At 40.7% G+C, this 23,994-nt stretch overlaps 1 protein-coding gene across 1 annotated transcript in view; it reads right to left on the minus strand.

Moving 5' to 3' along the window:
• Positions 1 to 2,359: 2,359 nt before the first annotated feature.
• The window catches only part of LOC145348914 (piwi-like protein 4), an 86,820-nt gene continuing 65,185 nt past the window's right edge, over positions 2,360 to 23,994 (minus strand). Inside the window, exons 15-21 of the mRNA XM_080196988.1 lie at positions 18,565 to 18,762; positions 17,723 to 17,823; positions 15,948 to 16,018; positions 10,406 to 10,559; positions 7,694 to 7,819; positions 6,984 to 7,131; positions 2,360 to 2,755 (exon numbers count right to left, since the gene is read on the minus strand). Coding sequence (XP_080053114.1) covers positions 2,639 to 2,755; positions 6,984 to 7,131; positions 7,694 to 7,819; positions 10,406 to 10,559; positions 15,948 to 16,018; positions 17,723 to 17,823; positions 18,565 to 18,762 — 915 coding nt within the window. The 3' untranslated portion in view covers positions 2,360 to 2,638. The remainder of the gene's footprint in view (positions 2,756 to 6,983; positions 7,132 to 7,693; positions 7,820 to 10,405; positions 10,560 to 15,947; positions 16,019 to 17,722; positions 17,824 to 18,564; positions 18,763 to 23,994) is intronic.

Here is a 23,994-nt window from a genome sequence, read left to right on the forward strand (position 1 = left end):
ACCGGAGTGAACCACTCCCGACAGCGGAGGTGGGAGTGCAGGTTTGGTAGATATGCTAACAGGCCCTGTGACTTCAGTCCCAGGCCCGCTAATTGGTTGCAAATCCTGATTTAAATACTGAAATCAGCTCCGTGCTGATTTCCGGAGGCCATGGCACCCAGCGGGGCCACTGCCCCCAAGACAGCCCCCGTTGATGTCTCCCTGTCCGTTGCATTGCTAGAACAATATATTTGTGAAGCTAAATCCAGAGAATCCCTACCGTGCAGAAGGAGGCCATTCGGTCCTTCGAATCTGCACTGACTCTCCAAAAGAGAATCTTTCCCAAATGTCATAACAGTGAGAATAATGGAGTGATCTGTTCTGGTTTCTCAGATGTGCTCCACACCTCAATCGCCCCACATTGTCAATCACAGTTGGGAGTTTTGCAGCAGTACCTGGGGGTGGGGTGAGGGGTGTGGGGCCTTAGCACACTGGTGAGCCTGCTTCAAAGCACTTGGGCACCGCTTCGCAAAGGCTCCCCCATTTCACAGTGCACTGGGAGACCCCCTCCCTCCCCTCATGGACCTTGGAATCCCCCCTGAAAAGTGCTGAATTGGTGGGAAAACTCTTCAGATCATGACTGTTTTTTCAGTGCAGCTTCTCACTCATATCTCCCCACTCTATGTAATTAGAAGTCCCAACTGGGAATATCATTAAAAACCCGGGGGGTTGCTATTCACGCTGGAGTCTGACAGTTCTGGAACACTTGTGGGCAGTGGCCCTGATCTGTCAGTCTCCCTGTTTGCTGGCCAGCTCAATCACTGACCAGCTCAGGACCCCCACAGTGCTGCCCCTTCAGCCCCCCCTCAGCTTGATCGTGGCCCCACAACAATTCCTGGGCCAGCCCTGAACGCTTGCCCCATAGTGCGCCGATGTCCAACCCACCACTTCCCCCCCGCAGTAGTGGCGATCCCTCCACCCCTTTCACCCTGGCAGATACTCTCAGGGTCAGACCCCCCGGCAGACCACACCCCAGCCCGCCCCAATCGCTGGCCTCCCTCCAGTCCAGACTGATCCCCATGCAGAGTGGCAGCAGGACTCCCCATTCCCATTAATTGTCCCTAGGCCCTGCCCACAATAGGCCCCACCCCCTTGGCATTGCCTGATGCCTGGTGGGCAATGCCAAGGTGACCCCTAGGCATGAGCATTTTGTCCATTGGGCAGTGCTGGGGGCACAGGCTGGCAATGCCAGGCTGCCCATGCCCAGGGGGCACCATCCTCTTGCCACCTGACCCCCTGGGAAGCCTTGATTGCCCCCCTTCACTGTGGCAGGGTCTCCCACTAGTTTACCGAACATGGAGAGCCACTCTAAAACCTGCCAGAATGAAGTACTCCTGGTAGGGTGGGAAATGCTTTTGGGACCGGCAGGAATGGATAATCACTTTGAAATGAGACTTAAATTACACTGAAAACATATTCAAATGACTTACCTCACTTCCCGCTGGACTTCCGTATGTTCCAGGCGGCACCATTTTCTTCCGGTTGGGAGATGCACGCGGGTCATAAATACTCGCATGAAACCTGCAAAATGGCCAACATGTGCATCTCCCAACCCGACTCACCAGAAATGTTGCGGGTCACAATGGGAGAATTGGGCCCGATATGCTTAATTTATGTCTAGTTGAAGTGTGTGATACCAAGTGAGTGGCAGTATCAACTTACTGACATGTAGCCAAATCAAAAAGGTACATTGTTAGGTAAAGACTTTACTTGAGAATTACTTTTGCCCAGAGGCCTTTGGAAGTATCTTGTCTGTTAAGAGACATTTTATTACATATATTCCAATGGCTTTGTCATACATAGTGATGACAAAACCATTGGAATATTTAAAATAAAATGATACACCTATCCAATAAAACATACATGCATGACTATTGAAGAACATTTTTAATAAACAAAAATATGACAGTTACCTTTGCAACACATTCAAATAACAGGAACATTGGTTTAGATTTACATTTTTAAAAATTATTATTCAGTAAGGTTGAAACAAATTTTGCTCAGAATCCAAATATTTCAATTGTCTCAAAAGCTAACAAAGCATACGTAAAAAAGATAACTCTCCTATTAAACACATTTACTTATTGGTTAAGCATCCTGTACTTTCAGAAAAATTAAAGCAGTTTGATGATTGAAATATAATTAACAAAAAAAAACCATAATTTCAGATGAACTGTTATTCAAAAACAAAGAAATTTACATTGAAACAAAATTATTCTTTCCTTCTATAAGAAATTATGTAATGTCAGAACAAGTTTAACTTGAATAAAATGCAAGATATATCAATGTACACAAAATGCTATAATCTATTTTTCTATTACATATATCTGCTTATACTTTACCATCTTTTAAAGTTTGAGGGATAGGAACATACATATATATTTTAATATAGCTTTCCTTCTTCAAATATAGATTACAGAGATCAAATGGCAATTTAAAATGAACTTTGTTTTATATAAGACTTCGAGAAACAGAAGCGACCCCTCCCCTAAAAACAAATTTACAATCTGGCAAAAAACAAATGAACTTGCTTCGTATTTTGATTTTTTAGAAAATAAAAAAAAAATTCCACTAACTGCTTCCAGGATTAAGTTTACTTTCACAGGAAGAAAAGACGATCAGCTAACTCCAAATCAGGCTCTCTGTGAACATTCTGAGCCACTAAGGTTGTAAGTTTGAAGGCATATTGACATGGAGCTGGAACTCGAATCACACCCTGAAAAAGACAACACTGACATATTTTAAGTAGTGAAAGTTGAACAGGGGCAGAAAATAGTTAAAATTATCCGCCATTCACTGATAATATTTCCAGCATTTATGTATTAATGATTATTAATGCTATACTCTGCAATCCAGAAAGATTAGAATGGAAATGAATGAGAGAAAAGAACCATGATATTTTAGATGAATAACTCTATGCTGGTTTAGATATAGTTTATTCATGATAATCACAAGATGAGTAAAAGTATAAAAAAAAATGGATTTACTGCAACAAATCACACAAAGGACATCCCAGCAAGCCTTTGGCAAGGGATAACTTGTTTCAAAGTTTCTCTATTTTCCAGACAAGTGCAAAAATCCTACTTTTCAGGGAATGAAACATGATCAGCATTTTTATTTTAAAAGAGGATGTGTTGAAGTAAGCAAATTTCAACAAAAGGAGAGTCTATACTCAAAACTGCAACTGCTACTTTATTTTCAGGCCTCCTGGAGGATCTCTACTATTAACAGAAAGAGATTAATTCGCTAAATATGGATAGGAATAGGAATAAATCTGTTAAGTAAAGAAGGATTTCCATTCTTGTTCCGTCCTTTGGCTTCTTTCTGGAAAATAGTAGTCGCAATGAATGGAATAATCAAAATTATCTATAGAATAGTATAGTATGAGAGATAATAATAGGCTATTTTTCTATTTACTTTTTCGTTCTTTGGCTTCTACACTTTCCATATAGAAAGCAGGATAAACTACAGTAGAACTCTACCAATATGCTTTAAAACTGAATTGTAGTAGTTATTTTTTCTCCAGTTCCTTATCAAGAGAATTGAAGGCAATGTTGCTGGATATAGTAGATCATTGTGTAAGAGACCGTAGGTATCAACTTCCATCCCATGGAATAACACCCAGGGCTTTAAATGTATAAACACTTTTGCTGTCATTTCACTGTAATTGAAATAGTGATCCCAATTCTAGCTTTCCAATGCTTGGCAGAAACAAAGCAGAGGGCAGTTAAAATAATGATCGTGCTGTTCTCCGATTGGGTTCTGTTATGTGGTGTACCTCACTACATGGGTGGCAACAGTTCAAGAAGGCACCACACCACCTTCTCAACGGCAATTAGGGGCGGGCAATAAATAAAGGCCTAGCCAGTGATGCCCCCATCCCATGAATGAACAAAAAAGTGAAGTCTCCTTTAAATAGGCAAACTAATCTTGAATGCAACACTGGAACACAACGGCATTATATGGCGGGACCTAACTGTGGAGTAGTGACAGCATCCATGTCAAGGCAAATTTGCCAGGAGGTGGATTGTATGCCAGAGAGGCTCTAGGCAGATTAGACTGATGACTATTATTTTGGGTGGACTGCCGGCTTTGCGACTCACACCATTTGCTCCCACACCCCACCAACTGCTTCCCTACTCCTCTCTCCCCTGTCAATATAGAGGCTATTGTCTCAGACACTGAAGGTGCACTGAACATATGAGGTAGTAGCAATAGCAGTCTCTAAGAACTGGATTGATACAGGTCAGATTTTATGTACCTTAGATCGTTAAAGCCATTTGGCAAAGGAGACAATCACTGCTTCAGTTTGGAACAGTTTCAAATACAGTTTCTAATTTTCTTTTTAAGTGTTATAGCCTTCTAGGACACTCTGTGTCAAACTATTTTAAAGAACTATTACTTCTCAAATTACAAAAATCATCTAGTATGTAAGTTAATTGATTAAGCCAACAATAATCAAATTCAATTCAATTTAAAGAGGCAATGTATGACAAAAAATAATCTATCTCTATTTTTATGCATAGAAATATCATTTCCCACCATTTATTAAAATCAGATTTTTAGCAATTCAACATTTGTGATTTTTTTGTCGATTTTACTAACCTAAGGTCTTTGTTTGTAGGGTTCTTGAATAAGAAATATAGGCACTATTTACCTGTCAGTCACCTGGATTATTACTATTAATTAATTATTTTTCTAACACTGATACAGGGGTCGGTGCTGGGGCCTCAGCTATTTACCATTTATATAGATGATCTGGAGGAGGGAACCGAGTGCAGGGTGTCGAAATTTGCTGATGACACCAAGATTGGGGGAAAGGCAAATTGTGCGGAGGGTGTGGAGAGTCTGCAGAAGGATCTAGATAGGCTGGGCGAATGGGCCAGGAAATGGCAAATGGAATTTAATGTTGGCAAGTGTGAGGTGGTCCACTTTGGTAGGAAGAATGGTAGGAAGGACTATTACTTACGTGGAGAAAAACTGCAGCAGGCGACGGTGCAGAGGGACCTCGGGGTCCTTGTGCATGAGTCGCAAAAACCCAGCTTGCAGGTGCAGCAGGTGGTCAGGAAGGTGAATGGGATGCTGGCCTTCATAGCGAGGGGGATTGAATATAAAAGTAGGGAGGTCTTGCTGCAGCTGTATAGGGCATTGGTGAGGCCGCAGCTGGAGTACTGTGTGCAGTTTTGGGCGCCGCACCTGCGCAAGGATATTTTGGCCCTGGAGGGAGTGCAGAGGAGGTTTACTAGGCTGATACCAGAGTTGAGGGGATTGAGCTATGAGGAGAGGCTGAATAAACTAGGCTTGTACTCGTTAGAGTTTAGAAGAATGAGGGGAGATCTCATTGAGACATATAAGATGATGAATGGGATGGATAGGATAGAGGTGGAGAGACTCTTCCCGCTCAAAAAAGACAGTAGGACTAGGGGGCACAGCCTCAAGATAAAGGGGAGGCGGTTTAGAACGGAGTTGAGGAGGAACTTCTTCACTCAAAGGGTGGTGAATCTCTGGAATTCTCTGCCCGTTGAAGTGGTGGAGGCTGCCTCGCTAAATATTTTTAAGAAGCGGGTTGATGGGTTCTTGATAAGAGAGGGGATTAAGGGTTATGGGGAGAGGGCGGGAAAGTGGAACTGAGCCACAACAGATCAGCCATGATCTTACTGAATGGCGGGGCAGGCTCGAAGGGCTAGATGGCCTACTCCTGCTCCTATTTCTTATGTTCTTATATCTAATTCTCATGCATTGCCTCACCTTTCTCATTTCTATCTGAATCATTTTTTGTTCATGAATTAATGTGGAAGAATTCTTAATCTTTGGATGTTTTGCCCTCAGGCAACTCATTCGATGAAAGGAATTCAAAAAAATCCATCTACTTTTAGATTGCTTATTTTTCTCCAATTCCTTAAGAAGAGAATTGAAGGCAATGTTACTGGATATTTAATGAAGTGCTGGCAGCAAATTCCAGAATGTACAAATTTTAACAGAATTTTTGGACATTCTTCTTTCCTTTCCTTAGAAGAAAAATTGTTTCAGTGTAGGAATATTAGTGCCAAAAGGGAACTCTTCTCAATCCTATCCAGTCTTAACATCAGGTATTCTCTGGTCCAATATAAAATAGTTCAATGTTCCTATTCTGCTCCAACACATCTCAGTCCTTGAGTAAAAAAAGCAATCCTACCACAACAATGTGATATTTTCCATTCTCAGTCACTGTCAAGGCAAAGAGGCAATTTTGCAGATTCAATGGGTTACCTACACCTGGCAGCGTAGGATGGGGGGGGGGGCGCGTGGTGGTGGTGGTGGTGGTGGCAGAGGGAATGCTGATCCATTCAATAATGTGTGTGCAGTCCTTGACATCTAAGGGCATCACAGACCTACTATTGATCAACTCTGTGTGGCTATACACCACTTGTCCCTCTGAGAGGTTGGGTGTGGACTGCTCAGGGTTGTATAACATTTTAGCCTGAAAGAGTCTCTTCATTATCAGAGTTAACAAGACAAGTCACTCCACCAAATAAAACAGCCATGTTAATAACAGAAACTCAGGAAATACTGTGGTGAAATCCTGGGCATAAACTTGCAGCCTCACAAGCTAAATTACATTATAATGGAACAGAATGAAATAAACAACAACTTAGCCTATTCTATTAACCCAGTTTTGATAAACAGTTTAGAATAAGAATAAAGATGCCAAATTTATATTTGAATATTAATTTCATTTTAAGTAGGCTTGCAGGATTAAAGTCTGCATTGTTCTTCGTAAAGAGAATATGTTACATTATCCAAAAATTAGTATCTGCTGACAAATCTGATTCCTAAAAAGCAAAGTAGTGCTAAGTCTACTGTTGGAACAATTACTGAAAAGTAGATCAAAACTGCAGAGCTGAAAAGGAAGGAAAACAACTATACAAAACAAAAAATGCATTCAGTTTTAGAAGTCTGCTTACTTGCCAGTTGTAATAGAGGTGACACATCTTATAAGTTAATCTCTGCACATGGTCTGGCTTCATGCTGCTGTTGTCATATATAACATTGTAATATGTTGGAGAAATAGTGCCTTGGCGTGCACATTGACTGATGAGAAAGAAGTCATACCTATCAATATTATAAAACAAAATTAGGTCATACTCAGAACACTAATCTAACCTGATATCATGGCTTGAGGGGAGATCTATAACATTTAATATTTGTGGATAATTTATTGATACTGTACTTGTGCTATGGGAGTGTCTCCATCTGCCTCTGACAAGGTTGTGACCTCCAATGTTCCAGAGTCATGGGTGGTGACTCCATATACCAAAAGCTTTCATAAGAGATCCAGCATACTACTGGAGCCTGGTTTGTCACAAAAAGAGTGAAACAAAGGGCCTATGAGTACTGGATGTGGTCTTGGCAAGGTGAGGAGGGGTGGGGGACAGGGGTGTCTGAGTATTTTTTTTGATCATTACTTAAAGACTGGTTGTATAGTGCAAACAGACATAAAGTTATGCCCACGGATGAATTGGCACATGGCTATCTCTCCTAAATGAAGTGGGCTCTCAAACTCCCCAATGTCAGGCTGGAGTGTTTCAACATTTGCAAACTTTGCATACTCAGAATTTTCACTGATTGCTGTTTAATATGCAAACAACTCCATTCACTTTTAGTTCCAACAAACCATTCAGGGCGCGTAGCCTCGCTGTCAATCACAGTGCCAATTGGTGGATTTTGAAGCATTCCGTTCACATCAGCAAAGAATCTGCAGGTACTTTTCTTCCGAACTACAATGATTGTTACTTTGGGGCTAAAGATAAGAAAGATTTCCATTAAAACATGATTAGAGCTGAAGGAGCGTTAAGACTGCATTATTGTTCAAAATCCTTTCTTCGTTCAACTGATTTTGGATCATGGTCCAGCATATTATCCATTCTACCACCATATCATTGAAATTTAAACTTAAAAGTGAACTATAATTTGACTAATAGTTTAGTAAGAATGGCAGCATTGGATCTGACATGATGTGCAAGTTTTAAATGGCGGGCACTGACTAATCTAATTTTCAGAAAATGTCACAAATTGAGTTTACTTAAGCTCAGGGTTTCTGAACTTCATAGGAACATGCGGAAATGAGGGCAATTCTCCCATCCTGCTGCAGTAATTTTTTAGCAGGCCAGGAGAAAACCGTGGTGGGTGATGTGCGGGATTCGCACATGTGTTCTCACCGCCAGCGTCAGATTTCCAGCAGCACCGTTCTGTGCTGGAAATCAGTGGGGAGGCTATGTAAGTATTTAAACTGTAATTTTAATATAATTTAAATGCTATTAGCAGTCTGGGACTGAATTCTTCGGGCCTGCGACCAATTCCCCCTTGCCAGTGTATTTCATTCCAGCAGGGTTTAGAATAGCTCTCCACTTTTGGGCAATTAGTGGCCCTACCACACTGGAGTGAAAGGGGGGCGGGGGGGGTGGCAATCAAGGCCCCCATAGGGTCAGGCACCAGGCAGGATGCCCCCTGGCCACTGGCACCTTGTCAGTGCCAGCCTAGGCCTGCTGGTACTGTCCAAGGCACTGTCCAAGGGCATGGGACAGTGCCAAGGGGGTGTGGCATATGAGGGGTGGGGGTTGATGGGGGTGGGGGAAGGAGAAAGGGCAGTGATCAGGGCAGGCTGGGGGTGGTGGAAGGCTCAGCTGGGAGAGGTGGATACTGTTGGGTGGGGGAAGAAAAAAAATGGCTGGAGATTGTGGTAGGCCAGGAGGGGGGTGGTCGAGGCTGGGCCCAGGAATGGTCGGTGGGCCAGCAATCAAGCTGTGGGAAGCGGAGAGCCGGCATTGCAGGGGTCAAGGGCCTGGCCAGTGATCAAGCTGGCCAGCAACTGGGAGGCCATAAGTGCGGGGCCACTGAACATGCACCGATCTCAGCACTGACAGATTGGCGCATGTGCAGTGGCTTGCTCAGCTCACTGATTTCGGCCTCTCCAGCAGGGATAGGCCTCGCCCCCTGAAACTTAATGATATTCACACTGGTGGCCTCTGCAGTGCACAGAGTGTGGAAGATTCTACCCTGAACTCCCACTAAAAAACCACCATGAATTATTTTGTTTTCACTCGAATCTGATACTTGGAATTTTTTTTGAGAATTCCGGCCAATATCTTTCACATGCTTCCCAGTAAAACAACCAGTCTGTCCCCCAACACTTAATCTTAAACAACCAAATCATCCAGGCTACTAGCAGTGTTCAGTGCAGGAAACATGAGTCCCTCTCTCATTCCTCCAGGTTATATACCTGGTGCAAATGGACACAGCATTACATGGTGCATGTTATCGCATGGTGTGCATTCTGTATATTAGTATCTGTTAATTTCAGTTAGGGCCCTACAACCATTATAGGATCCTAATCTGGATATTTGTACAACCATTATAGGATCCTAATCTGGATATTTGTACAGCCGCTCCCTGTTTCAGACAGACCTGCATCAGACTGGCCTTGGGCAGCAAAGGTGCCCCTGACTCTCTTAAATGTTTCACCTGCTGGCTGACCACTTTTCAGGTAAGACTTTTGCAATACTGATCAAACTGCTTTGTTAGCTTCCAGATGCTAGGCTAATAGACATTTAGCAAAGGCTGGAATTGATAATGGAAGGGAAGGAAGAGCAAGTTACAATCATAGTCCATGTGGAATATAGGAAAGACAAGGGCCTTAAAACAAGAGATTTTTTACGTATATATAGATGTTAATGCTTTCCTATTTATAATAATATTATTTATAGTAATGTGTGCAGTTCTGGAGTCCACATAATAGGAGGGATGTGATAGCATTGGAAAGGGTTCAGAGGATTTACCCAGATGTTGCCTAATCTGGAGAATTTTAGTTATGAAGATAAATTGGATAGACTGGGTTGTTTTCCTTAGAGCAGAGCAGACTGAGGGAAAATATATAACATTATGAGGGGCATGGATAGTCAGGAAGAAATGTTTCTTTTTGGTGGGAGGGATCAATGACTAGGGGACATAGATTTAAGGTCAAGGTCAGAAGGCTTAGAGGGGATGTGAGGAAAGATTTTTTCACTCAAGGATGGCGGAAGTCTGGATCTCGCTGTCTGAGAGGGTAGTGGAGGCAGAGACCCTCATAACATTTAAGAAGTTTTTAGATGTGCACTTGCAATGCCAAAGTATACAAGGCTATGGACCAAGTGCTGGAAAATGCGATTAATGTGGTTAGGTTTGTCTTTGAGTGGTGCTGTGATGGGTCGAATGGCCTTTTTCTGTGCTGTATACCCCATTCTTCAATGACTATGCCTACAAATATGTATATTATTATGTAATTTACAGAACTCATTGCTCAAGGAATTTAAACATTCAGTGTTTCTGACAAAAAATATCAAAACTTTACCTATAGTCTGGGCTAACCATCTTGAAGCTGTCCAGTATTTGGGGGACTTCATAGTCTACTAATGTCATTAGTTGCCCATCACCTACACCATCTCGATAAATAACAATGCGGCCAGGCAGAACATGATTCACTTCAAGCCATTTATTTAGAGCACCTATAAAATAATATGTTAATCATGAAGTGACATCAAGTAGGTAATAATTTCCAGGTTGTTTCACTAATGCAAGTAAAACATTTACAATAAATCTGCATGGATCTTAAGTTCACAGAGTTGAGTGACTATGTCCGGAGAATGGGACACTTCATCCATTGCTTGATGTTTGCTATGCATCACCTGAGAATCCAGACATCAAGCATTCTCAGGGAGGTGCGCCAACAGATTAACATAGAGCACTGCATAGTGTTCCCTGTTGTCTAAATGCTCATGATCACAGAACACTGAGGTTCAAACTCTGATGTTTATATTATGCTAACAAGAAGACAAAAGAGAACAAAAGGAAACTCATTGGACTGAATTTGTGACATCGGTCTCAGTGGCAGAGCTGGAAGCAGGCACTGTTACTGCACAGCTGGAATGCAGCCAGCTGCCCACAATCATATGACTGCTGATCAGTTAATGACCTGGAGATATGAGACCCATATAATGCCATCATGGGGGGGAGGGGGGAGCAACAAGGTGTTGATCTCAGCATTACCTTAATGAAAAGCAGGTGCAGGTATTATCTTTAAAGGACGCAGCATGCAGTGCTACCTTGTTCATCAGAATCACCACAGTTGTGATGCTGAGGGTTGCTTTGGCCACAATCTAGACTTCACCCCTGTGGCAGCACTGAATAGCCCTGCATCCCAGAAACTCAACTGTGGACTTGAGAAATAGACCTGGAGGCTGCTGCAAACATACTGAAAGGAAGACACACCTGGTGGCCCCGTGGTTTAGCAATGCTTCCTCTGATGTCAGAGACAGAGGGAAAACAGACAATTTAAGAATTTTCAACTACTGCCAGCAGAAATTGGACTCCATCAATAACCTTCTCACTTGCAGTCTTTAGCTCAAATATGTTAATGTGAGATAATACTGGAAGTCTAAATGAGGAATTGACAAGAAGTGGTCCATAACTCAATTGGAAACCAGAGGATGAGATACTGGAGGCAAAATGTGATGTACCAGAAGCTTCCCAGCCGTATATTTAATATTCCAGCATTTTTTCACACAAAGGGAAATGCTTGCACAACATCAGAACTATATTAAGGAATTTCAAATATTCTTCACAAATTTGTCTCTGTAAAGCAGAGACAAATCACACTTTTTCAGCATTATCTAAGAGTTTCTCTACAACACAGAGCATCATGAAGTAAGGCCAGGACATAGGCTTAATTTACCACTGAGCACTCTCTGTTATACTCCTGATAGACAATTGATGAAGGAAGAATTTCAAGCCAGTCTTATATGTAATAGATTTGGACATGTAATTTTCATCCAGCAGGCATGTGCATTTGGCGGGCCCAGTAGTGGGTGCGACATACGCTTTTGGCCAGGATTGGCCCAGGAATGCAATTTCACGTTGCTGACCAATTAATGAAATGCACACTGGGAAAGGCTCAGCGCTGCCAGGGAAGGTGGGAAGATGGTGACTGCCAAGAAAAGTGAGGGTGCGGGCTAGCACTTCCAATGTGCTCCCACAGAGGGACAGCCTCTGTGAAGCTATCTCAGGAAGCCGCAGACCTGAAAAAAATAGTGATGGAAAACCTATGCAAAGAGTGTCTCGGCAGCACATTAATACACAAATCTCAGTCCACAGGCAACTTTTAAAATTTTATTTCAGCACTGACATTACATCCTCCCTCAATTAAGGTTGCAGCTAAAACTTAAAGGCTGCCTGATCATGTCTGCCAACCATAAAAGTAGAGGGGCCACATAAAATTACATTCAATTGGCCCCTTAATGTGTTAAATGGTCTGCTTGATTGTTGGTGGGCCCGTCAACAGAAATTTCGCACGTGGGTGATGACATCGGGACACACGCCTGACGACTTGAGTGATTTCACACATCGGCATCATTCCCCTGACTCCACACCACACTTGTGTCAGTAATGTCTCCAATCAATATCCTTCATCTCTATGTTCTTAACTTCAATTGATATAATTAACATCCTCTGCCAAAACAATTTTCATTTATTTTATTCTCCTTTTTCCTGAATGCAATGATTCATATTGGGAAGCCTACAGTTTATACCACATTTTTTGGTGTGACAAATAAGACTTTGTGTTCAAAATTTTGCACTGCTTATTTTATCTTGCAATATATTGAGTTATGTTGATCAATATCTTATTTATATGTGTGAGAGAAAGTACAAACAAAGCATAGTGTATAGAATTCCTACAGTGCAGAAAGAGGTCATTTGGCCCATCAAGCCTGCACAGACCCTCCCAGGTCCTATCCCTATAGCCCATGTATTTACCCTGCTAGTCCCCATGACAGTAAGGGGTAATTTACCATGGCCAATCAACCTAACTGGCACATCTCTAGACTGTGGGAGGAAACTGAGCACCCAGATGAAACCCACATTGACATGGGAAGAATGTGTAAACTCCATACAGTCACCGGAAGCCGGAACTGAACCCAGGTTCCTAGCACTGTGAGGCAGCAGTACTAACCACTGCACCACCATGCCCCTTGGAAAGACTTCACAGACTGGCTATGTGTTGAGGGCAGTGTTTGTTATGTGCTAATCTTTTTTTCTAGATGCTAATAACTCCTTTTAATAAATAAGCTGTTCAAAACAAATTTCATATAATTTCAATATGAATTAAGCATGATTTACTTTAGTATCAATTAACAACCATCTCTACATCCAAATATTTTTGTAAATATTCTTTTAAATTTGGCAAATATGACTGTGTTTCAAAGCAGTTACATGCCCGAACTAAATGCTTTCAGTGGTGGCATTGAAAGAATATTTACAAAAATATTTGGATGTAGAAATGGTTGCTAATTGATACTAGACTAAGATAAATCATGCTTACTTCAAATTAACTTCTGTTATTTTCTCTACAAATTCATTTCTTGAGTGCATTTTATCATAAAACATTCCTAAACTTGTGCTTCCCTGTCAATAGATAGAGAAGCTTATAGTGCTCTTCTCCATTTGCATTGCAATTCAAGACCTTTTTTTTTTACCTTTTGATACTTTATTCCCCAATCAAAAATCCAATTCAAAACAGATCCAAGATGACAAGACAGACTATACCTCTCATCTTGGGCCCAATCAAACAAGATTCAAGCTGACAGAATGAGGCATTACAACCCCTCCTGGGCTAGATCTGAGCTTTTTCTTAACCCAAAGGCCCAGGTGGCTTTTAAAAGATTGTTTCAGGTGAAGCCTCAGTATAATCTCATTAGCCTGTTACCCCAGGATCTGTTTAGACAGCACAAGAATATGCTGCATACATTTGTCCAGCTCTTCACACCAGACCATTAGTGCACACACACCTTTGATACTCATATCCATTGTGCAATATTTGTTAGTTCTAATGATACTTGTTAAATGTCGAGTTGCTGAATTGAACAATTTGAATTGAATAGAATTGTTAATCCCAGCAACGGTTGAAATTAGAATAGGCTGACTGAAAACTAGAAAGGTAATCAGAGAGGGACAGGCAGAAGTCCTTATATGGTTAAATCAATGGCAATTTGGGAATATGCTAACTAGCCAACAGTCTATTACATGCCCAACTAGCCAATCAGCATTCAGAAGAAGATCATGCCTGAGCTTTTACACTAACTGTATTAAATCCCTGAATAAATCCCACTCAGGAGCGCTCAAGAAAGAAGACAGAAGATCTTGGTCACAGGTCACTCCGAAATGCCTTATCATTATCTCAGATTGACCACCTGAGGGGTAAGATTTAATTGAAACTGTTTTGTTTAAAATTCTTCATAAAGGTATTGGACTTAAATTGAATTTGTGCCCATCATAATTCTCAGTCTCCAAAGTTAAAGAGCAAAGCCACTAAGAATAGCACAGAGTTTACTTTAAAAAGGGAAAATTAGGAAGGAATGTGTCAGTACTTAAAAAAGGAAGAGGTGCAAAGATAAATCACCTTGTATTTAATGGTAACGTTACATGCTATTACTGAGATATTTGGTAGACAGAGAAAAATGCAAGTTGGTTGACTACTTTCTTAGCTTTTAGATTTTTACTAGATGCCTGTTCAATAATAGTCTGTCTAATAATTCTGGGTAAGACTATTATTTTATTTCTCCCTTTTGAAATGTGTTATAATTGATATTTATTTGTTCATTGCATTTGTTTTTTTTTAATCCTTGACAGCACTCTCCAGCAATGCCTAGCTGAGATAATGGCCTATCAATTACCAAACTAATACATGGAAACAATAAAAGGTCCATAATGCAAAGTGTATTATGACATTACAACATAATAAAATACATCAAGGCCACCCATTATTCTTAACTACTAGCACAAACTTAATTCTTTAAATAGACAACGATGCATCTATAGGGAAGCACAATGTATTTTTCTTGGCTTGACATGCCGTGTCTCTCAACCTCTGAAATGTGAAGAATCATAGAAACAACTACAGGCATGTGTGCAATGCATGATACCTCATATGCAATGGTGTTATAAAATTTAAATGAAATAAAGCAACTTGCTGTGCTGTGTCAGTGTTACCTGGCCAGCACAACTAAAGTGAACTGGTTAATGTCATCATTGAAGATTAGAACTCATATTAGCAAACAGGTACTAGTACTATGTTGTGGTATCGATTTTTTGATTGTCTGTAATTGTGGTTTGCTACTGAAATCAAAATGCATCCAAAAGAGGTGGAACTCTGTGTAAGTTTTTAATTTGAGGGATTGTGTGACAATGGAAAGGCAACATTTACTGCGCATTGCTGTTTTCAAAAGTACTAAGAATCAACTACATTTTTTTTTAAAAAGTGTATTTATTAGTGTCACAAGTGGCTTACATTATTGCTGCATTGAAGCTATTGTGAGAATCCCTGGGTTGCCGCACCCCGGCACCTGCTCAGGTACACTGAGGAGGAATTTAACATGGGCAATCCACCTAACCAGTACATCTTTCAAACTGTGGGAGGAAACTGGAGCACCCAGAGGAAACACATTAAGACACGGGGAGAACATGCAGACTCTGCTCAGATAGTGACCCAAGCCGGGAATCGAGCCCGGCTACCTGATGCTGTGAGGCAGCAGTGCTAACCATTGTGCCACCATGTCACCCCTTGCCATGTGACTCAAGTAATTTGTAATTCAAGCTTCCTTCCCTGAAAGATATTAGTGAACCTGCTGAGTCTTTGCAACATCCAGGAACTTTCATGGTACCAGCTCTAGCCCACAAATTATCCAATTTTTAAGGTTCAATTTCATCAATTTTTTACAGTAGATTTGAACTTCCACTTCCTGGATGATTACCTAATCCCATGACCATTATGTTACCATGACTACCATCTATCAATCAAAATGTACAGTACTTAAAGTAAAAAGAGGAGAAAATATCAGCACCTCTCATGCAAACTTTCAAACAATCAGCTACTTCTACACTGGAAGGCTGGAAGATACAGCGAGATAACCATCTGCAGAAAATAATCCATCCAGTTAGTCTGAGATCAAAAGCAACAGTTTCACTTCATATTCATTCTAATCATTTTGATTATTATGTAGATCGATTGTAAGATTGTGTCCAAAAATGGGTATAAAGGTTAAATTTTGTTTTAAATGATTGAACTAAACATCCATTTTGTTATATAAGATCAGATGAACTGTGAATTAATTCTTCATTAGCCAAACTCAAAGAGGAATACTTTATTTTTGAATGAAGAATTGCACATATCGACAATCAGTATAATACGTGTGACAGAGAAACTAAATGGCAGTGGAAATGTACAAGAAATGCAACATTAGTCCAAACTTCACTGCAATTTTTCCATTGTTAACAACAATATTGCCAATTTTCCTACTTGCTGTAAATACTTCAGGAATATATCAATGGACAAGTCTGGTGAGCAGAACAGTGGCAAATGGGATTCAATCCACACATGTGTAGCAATGCATTTGGGGTAAGCTAACAGGGCAAGGAAATACACTATAAAAGGTAAGATACTTAGAAGTGTAGAGGAACAGAGGGGCCTTGGACCGCATCTTCACAGATCCCTCCCTACAAGTCGATGGAACGGTGCTCTTGAATGTCTACAAGATACTTTTAGCCAAGGCAAAAATGCTAAGAGCTGGGAGGTTATGCTGGAATTAAACCACAGCTAGAGTGGTGTGTGCAGTTGTGGCCACTGCACTGTAGGAAAATGTGAATATACTAGACAGGATACAGAATAGGTTTATGAGGACAAACTGAAGAACTTTACTTATGAGGAAAGACTGGATAGACTAAGGTTGTTTCCTTTGGAAGTTTGGGGGGGAGACCTAATTGAAGTGTATAAAATTGAGTGGGTGGGCCCATTCCCTTTAGTTGAAGAATTCATAACCAGAGATGTAGATTTAGGTTCAGTGAAAGGAAATTTAGAGATGATTCGAGGGGAAAATGGGTGCCGGGGATCTGGAACTCACTGCCTGAAAGAGTGATGGAGGCAGAAACCTACATAACATTTAATATATGCATTGAAGTGCCATAACCTGCAATGCTAGGACCACGGGCTGCAAAGTAAGATTAAGCTTTATAGCTACCTGTTTGCCAACACAGCCATGATGGAGTGAATGGCCTCCTTACACGCTCTTAATATCTATGATTCCATGTAGCACTTCAACACATGCCTTTTGAAGGTCCATGTACATCAATCAACACTCTTACTTCTTGCAAACTCAATCAAGTTAGCTAAGCACGATTTGCCTGCACCAACTTTCATTAATTAAGCTACATTAGTGCCAATGATTGTTAATTTTGTCCCAAGTTATCTTTCTAAAAGCTTTTCTACCACCCAGGTTAAATTGTCAGGCACATAGTTGCTGAACTTTTTATTAAATTATTTTTGAGCAAAGCTATTACCTGCAAGCTCCCCTCCAACTCATACATATCCTGACTTGGAAATAGATTGTCATTCCTCATTGTTCCTAGGTTAATATCCTGGAATTCCCTAGCCATCTGTGCAGTACTTGTGGTCTAGGTACTTCCAAAGATTCAAAAAGGCAGCTAACTGCCACCTTATCTCAAAGGCAATTAGGAATGAATAATAATGCTGGCAAAACCCAAGTCCCATGATGAAAATTTCCATGAAAATGTAACATTTGAAAGTTTGGAATTTGATAAAATGAGTCAAAATTGAACTTACTTTGTAACTGTAGTGTTGATACTTGCCACATATCCAACATATGTCCCCTTTCTTAGCGTATCACGGTTTATATCAATACCGATTACCATCAATGACTTTAACTGTAAAATGACATTTAATGTACGTAATCATCACAATATACATGTCACTCACATGCTTATATATACTAATAATCTGAGTGTTAAATAAAAATATATGGAAAATAGGTGTAACATGGGCAGTAAACTTTACAGGATGCATGAAATTTGCTTCTCCTGAGTTTCGAATCACAGGACCTTTCTATACATTTAGAAGTATGTCCTGAATATACGGCTGCAGACAAGGAGGGAGGGAGTTTATGGCCTCACTCATCCCGAAACCATAAAATGCCGCCCAACGTCAATGGATCTTTCCATGGTCTGCCCCCTCACTCCAGTGGCTGGCAGGACAGTAAAATTCCGATCGGAGAGTCTCCTTGATGATGACATCTGACACCTTGAGTGTTTGTGATAGATATCTGTGAGCTGCCCATAAACATCTTTATCAATTTGTAGTGTGGCATGAAATCCCCAAATTCATTTACAAAGTGAAAATTGTAGCAGCAGACCAAAAGGACAGACAAGTAGAACAGTATTAATGTAACTAATGTATATGATGAGGGAAATAAATTTAGGATTTAGGGAAATAAGTGTACGTGTTAAAGATCAACTAGATTAAAGACAGCAATCATCCATTTAGAAAATACTTAAAAAGTGTATAAATATTTGACTATGATTATACTGTTAATGCAGCTTAAAGCAGAACAATATATCTACTAAAGTCAATGAAAACCAAACTTTAACTTCGCTCAACTGAGTACTCACAGGAATATCCACCATCCATAATTCTCCCCCGATTTTGCAAGCTATTTGCAAAGCAATTTTAGTGACAATACTCATCACATTTGCCCTCTTTAGTGTGTGGGCCACCACACATTGACTTGGAATTGGCCTTTCTACACACAAGAATTTCTTTATACAGTCATAATTATTCTTCTGATTTGAGGGGAGGATGCACAACACCTACAATTCAAGAAAAAGATCATCAGCTAGGAAGAATACATCAGGATAGAAATTAATATAAACGTTCTGACAAGAATTAACCAGTTGAAATGTTAACTATAATTCTCTGCCCATAGATATTATCAGAATTGTTGAGTATTCCCTGCATTGTCTGTTTTGATTTGGGGTAGAGATTGGTAGATATTGGGAGTGATCTTATTGAATGGTATGGCATGCCGATTTGTAAATTAGGGATTGAAAGCCTATGATAGGACATCTTTGACAAATTAGTCATTGCATAAGCAGGGATGACAGCCCTCGTGATTATTAACAAACGTTTTTTCAATTAAAAAACCTTCCTACAGAATCAGCAATGTCTTGACTCTGTAGGAGTCATAATTCTGCCTCTCCCCAACACCAGAACCAGTTCCAATCCCCCTCCAAGAACTCACCTCAAGATCACTATGGGCGAGTCAGAGAATGAATGCCACACAGGATGAGCTGTCAGTGAAGGTGCAGCCAGCACCAGCAACTCACCCAAGTATATAGATGAGACGGGAGTCCAATTTCTACTGATCCTCACACCTTCTGCTTTGGGCCCAGATTAATTTCTACGTCATTATATTCAGGGATGCTTTTATTCTATTTATATTATTTTTGCACTTTAAGTATGTTAGTTTAGATTTTCCTTCTGATGGGAGGGGAGGAAAGTAGAGGAAATGCAAGCTCAAATATGAGATCTCCACTCTAAAATCCTCACAGAATCACTTTCCTGGTGTCTGTTGGAGGCAACTATTAATCACTCACTGTGTGCTCAATTCACCTTAAGCAAATAATGGTAAATGGAAAAGGTTTTTCTCATGCCCTAATTCCTTTCTCTGCCATCCAGTAGCTGCTGCCAGAATCCAATGGTTCTACAGATCATTTGTTGGGACTGGCTTGTAGTAGTCTACAGGCTTTGCACAGTTAAAAGCCACAAGGAATCGAGTGAAGTGCAGATAATTCGTAGAATCATAGAACCCTACAGTGCAGAAGGAGGTCATTTGGCCCAGTGAGTCTGCACCGCCCACAATCCCATCAAGCCTTATCCCCATAACTCCTTGCATTTACCCTAGCTAATCCCCTTGGCACTAAGGAGCAATTTAGCATAGCCAATCTACCCAACTCGCACTTTTTGGAGTGTGGGAGGAAACTGGAGCACCCGGAAGAAATCCACACAGATACGGGGAAAATGTGCAAAACTCCACGCAGACAGTGACCTAAGCCGGGAATCAAACCCTGGCACTGTGAGGCAGCAGTGCCAACCACTGTGCTACCGTGCCACCCTGTGTTGTTTCTGAGACTTTAAATCATGATAGTTGGAGATTTCCACTCCCCAAAGGAAATTGAGGATTAAGAGCCTGTATTGTTCATTCCCTCAGTTGAAGCATACCATTCCATATTAATGAATAACTAGTAAAGCGATAAATGATTGGACCAGCTCGGGACAAAAACCTATATTAAGCCTGCAGATTCCAGAGAGTCAGTCTGCAATATGTGGAAAGAGGGAGGTAATCTGTCACCACAGGGGCATGCTATTTTGTAAATGCAAGGAAGAAACAAACTCAAAAATCTTCCATTTTACTGATTATTAATGAGAAACGATTTCTTTTTAAATCCCACACTACATCTATTCTCTACAGCTTTAGGAAATGCATTGCGCTTAGTGAAACCATAAGATACACCAAAATGTTCAAATTCCAGCAGCAGTGTTAATATGATGCAAAGTAGCATCTTTTATAACAGATCTGGCAAATCCCCAGGCAATCGCATGAAGCCCTACATATTAATGAATTAATTTTTAAAATTCTGAAGCATATTTAAGTGTTACAGTTTATTTTATGCCTTTTAAATATTATGATCTCCTTACAGACCAATAATGTTTTTAAAAATCCCAGTTATTTACTGAAAGAATGAAGCCACAAGATTCCATGGTTTAAAACAGAAAAATCTTTACTACGAAAGATTCAGACATAGCAAACACTATATGTTATCTTAGGTAACCATGTACACGCTAAAATCCACAGTCAAGTAAATTAAACAAATTAACAGGTTGATTATAAACTATAAATTACACATTAAATAGCAGATATAACTAAGACAGATCTTATAAATTGATTCAGCAGTCCATTTGTGTCATCAACTTTGTCACAATGTCCTCCAAAACTCTGGCTTCCTCAAAAATGTCAGCCTCTTTGTCTTTAGGACTTAACCTAATTATCAAGCCAACAGCATTTCACAACCAACTTGAGTTCCATGGGCATGGTTTTCACCAAAAATGTCATGACTGCAGAACCTCCTCAATTCAGTCTGAATGTTGCAGATTCACCAATGTTGTCTTCAAGCAACATAAATATCTGCAGCAATTGTGTATTTGCCTTTTCTCAACTTCTAGATCGAGCCCTTGACTTCTTCAGCTAGCCGTGTGGCCAAATTCCCCTCCAATTCGATTTTCAAGTTTGCTGACAACACCATCATAGTGGGTCAGATCTCAAACAATGACGAGGCAGAATGCAGGAATGAGATAGAGAATCCGGTGAACTGATGCGGCGACAATAATCCCTCCCTCAATGTCAACAAAACTAAGGAGATTGTCATTGACTTCAGAAAGCATAGTGGAGAACATGCCCCTGTCTACATCACTAGGGATGAAGTAGAAATGATCGACAGCTTCAAGTTTTTAGATGTCCCAAATCACCAACAACCTGCCCTTGTCCCCTCATGGCAGCACTATAGTGAAGAAAGCACACCAATGTCTCTACTTTCTCAGAAGACTAAGGGAATTTGGCATGTCAGATACGACTCTCACCAACTTTTACAGATGTACCATAGAAAGCATTCTTTCTGGTTGTATCACAGCTTGGTGTGGCTCCTGCTCTGCCCAAGACTGCAAGGAACTACAAAAGGTCGTGAATGTAGCCTAGTCCATCACGCAAATCAGCCTCCCATCCATTGACTCTGTCTACACTTGTTGGGGCCTCAGAAAAGCTGCCAGCATAATTAAGAACCGCATGCACCCTGGACATTCTCTCTTCTTCCTTCTTCCGTCGGGAAAAAGATACAAAAGTCTGAGGTCATGTACCAACTGGCTCAAGGACAGCTTCTTCTCTGCTGCCAGATTTTTGAATGGACCTACCTTGCATTAAGTTTATCTTTCTCTACACCCTAGCTGTGACTATAACACTACATTGTGCACTCTCTTGTTTCCTTCTTTATGAATGGTGTACTTTGTCTGTATAGCATGCAAGAAACAATACTTTTCATTGTATACTAATACATGTGACAATAATAAATCAAATCAAATCAGATCACTCTATACTGCTCTAGCAGACACATCAATTTCAATTGAGCTCTGAAGACTCTATTTCTTCTTATATTTTTTCAACCAGAAGTCTTGGTTTCCAATTTTCAGTTTCAATCTTAGTTTAGGATTGAGGGATTGAGTTGAGGAATAGGGAGGTAATGCTGCAACTTTATAGGACCCTTGTCAGACCCCACTTGGAGTAATGTGTGCAGTTCTGGTCACCTCACTACAGGAAGGATGTGGAATCTATTGAGAGGGTGCAGAGGAGATTTACAAGGATTTTGCCTGGATTGGGAGGCATGCCTTATGAAGACAGGTTGAGGGAGCTAGGTCTCTTCTCCCTGGAGAGACGAAGGTTGAGAGGCGACCTGATAAAGGTTTATAAAATGTTGAGAGGAATAGATAGGGTGGATTCTTGGAGGCTATTTCCCAGGGCTGAAATGGTCACTACGAGAGGACACAGGTTTAAGGTGCTGGGAAGCAAGTACAGAGCAGATGATAGGGGAAAGCTTTTCGCTCAGAGGGTGGTGAGTGAGTGAAATCGGCTGCTGTCGGTGGTGGTAGAGGCAAACTCGCTGGGGTCTTTTAAAAGACTTCTGGATGAGTATATGGGATCTAATGGCATTGGAAGTTACAGATAGTTCTATGGCTTGGTAGGTATAGATGCTATTGGGGGAACTTGTGGGCCAACGGGCCTGTTTGTGCTGTAGTGTTCTACGTTTTATGTTCTATGTTTCCCTACTGTCAGTTTTCCTTTTCAATTAGGGTCTGTCTCATAGAACATAAGTTTTGTCCACAGATTCCATCACAATATTTTGGTGTGTTTTAAACCATTTTTTAGATAGGCTTAATCTGTGCCGCCTGAAGCTACGCAGCAAGGGTTCATCCTTTGCACCTTCTTCATTCCTCCACAATAATAATCTGCGTTTCTATAGCAGCTTTCGCATCCCAAGGCATATGTGGAGCCTGACATGATTTTGGATGTAGCCACTGAGGGGCGCTAAGAAGTAGAAGGGAAAGACTGCGAGATCCCTGATGGACTTCAGAGGTGACAGTGCAAGAACAGGAAAGGAAGTTATTTCCCGTTGCAATTCAGAAAAAAATGTAAACTGTAAACCTTAAATTACTATATAGGTGCTGTACTTTCAGCAACTGTAATTTCCCTATGTGAACTATTAGCTGAGTTAAATAATAATGTTAAACATATTGGTATTTACTTGTACCTTTCAAATTATCTGAACAATGCTGAGCAATTGATTTTTTGCAAGTTTACTCTTAGGCAGTTGTTGCTAATATTTGAAAAAAACTTACATTTTTGTTGTACCTCTCATGGCTTCCTGGGCGGTCTTGTGGTGCAGTGGATAGTGTCCCTACGTCTGAGCCATAAGTTCGGTTTTCGAGTCCCACCCCAGAACTTGATGGTCAAGGAAGGTGCGTTCATAACGTGACCAAACAGGATGAGTGTGCAAAGTTCTAACACGCCAATGGCTGGCAGTAAGAACAGGTGAGACTCCTGATTAGCTTGATGTGGAGTGGCGTCCTCAAGCTATAAGCGCTTGGTGACAGATTAGCGACCTGTTCCTGGAATTACTAAAAGTCTGTCTTAGTGCACCATTAGGCATGGGAAAATAATTGAAATTTCATGACTTTTAGACAGCCCAAATTGCTTCACATCCACAGAAAGTACTCAGGAAACATAAGAATCAATCTGCAGACAACAAGTTCCCATAAACATCTGTTTTACTGATGCTCATTAAGAGATAACTATTAAGTAAGTTTATGACCAGAGTAGAATTAAGATAACATGGAGGGTGCATTCTTCAAACCTCATAATTGTTTGCTAAAACACTGCATTCAGAGAAAACTTGCCAATTTTAAGTTTCCTCTGCGTGCCAAGAATATTCAATTTG

Source organism: Carcharhinus amblyrhynchos, chromosome 10 (assembly GCF_965287045.1).
Source record: "Carcharhinus amblyrhynchos chromosome 10, sCarAmb.v2.hapA, whole genome shotgun sequence".
Taxonomy (NCBI): domain Eukaryota; kingdom Metazoa; phylum Chordata; class Chondrichthyes; order Carcharhiniformes; family Carcharhinidae; genus Carcharhinus; species Carcharhinus amblyrhynchos.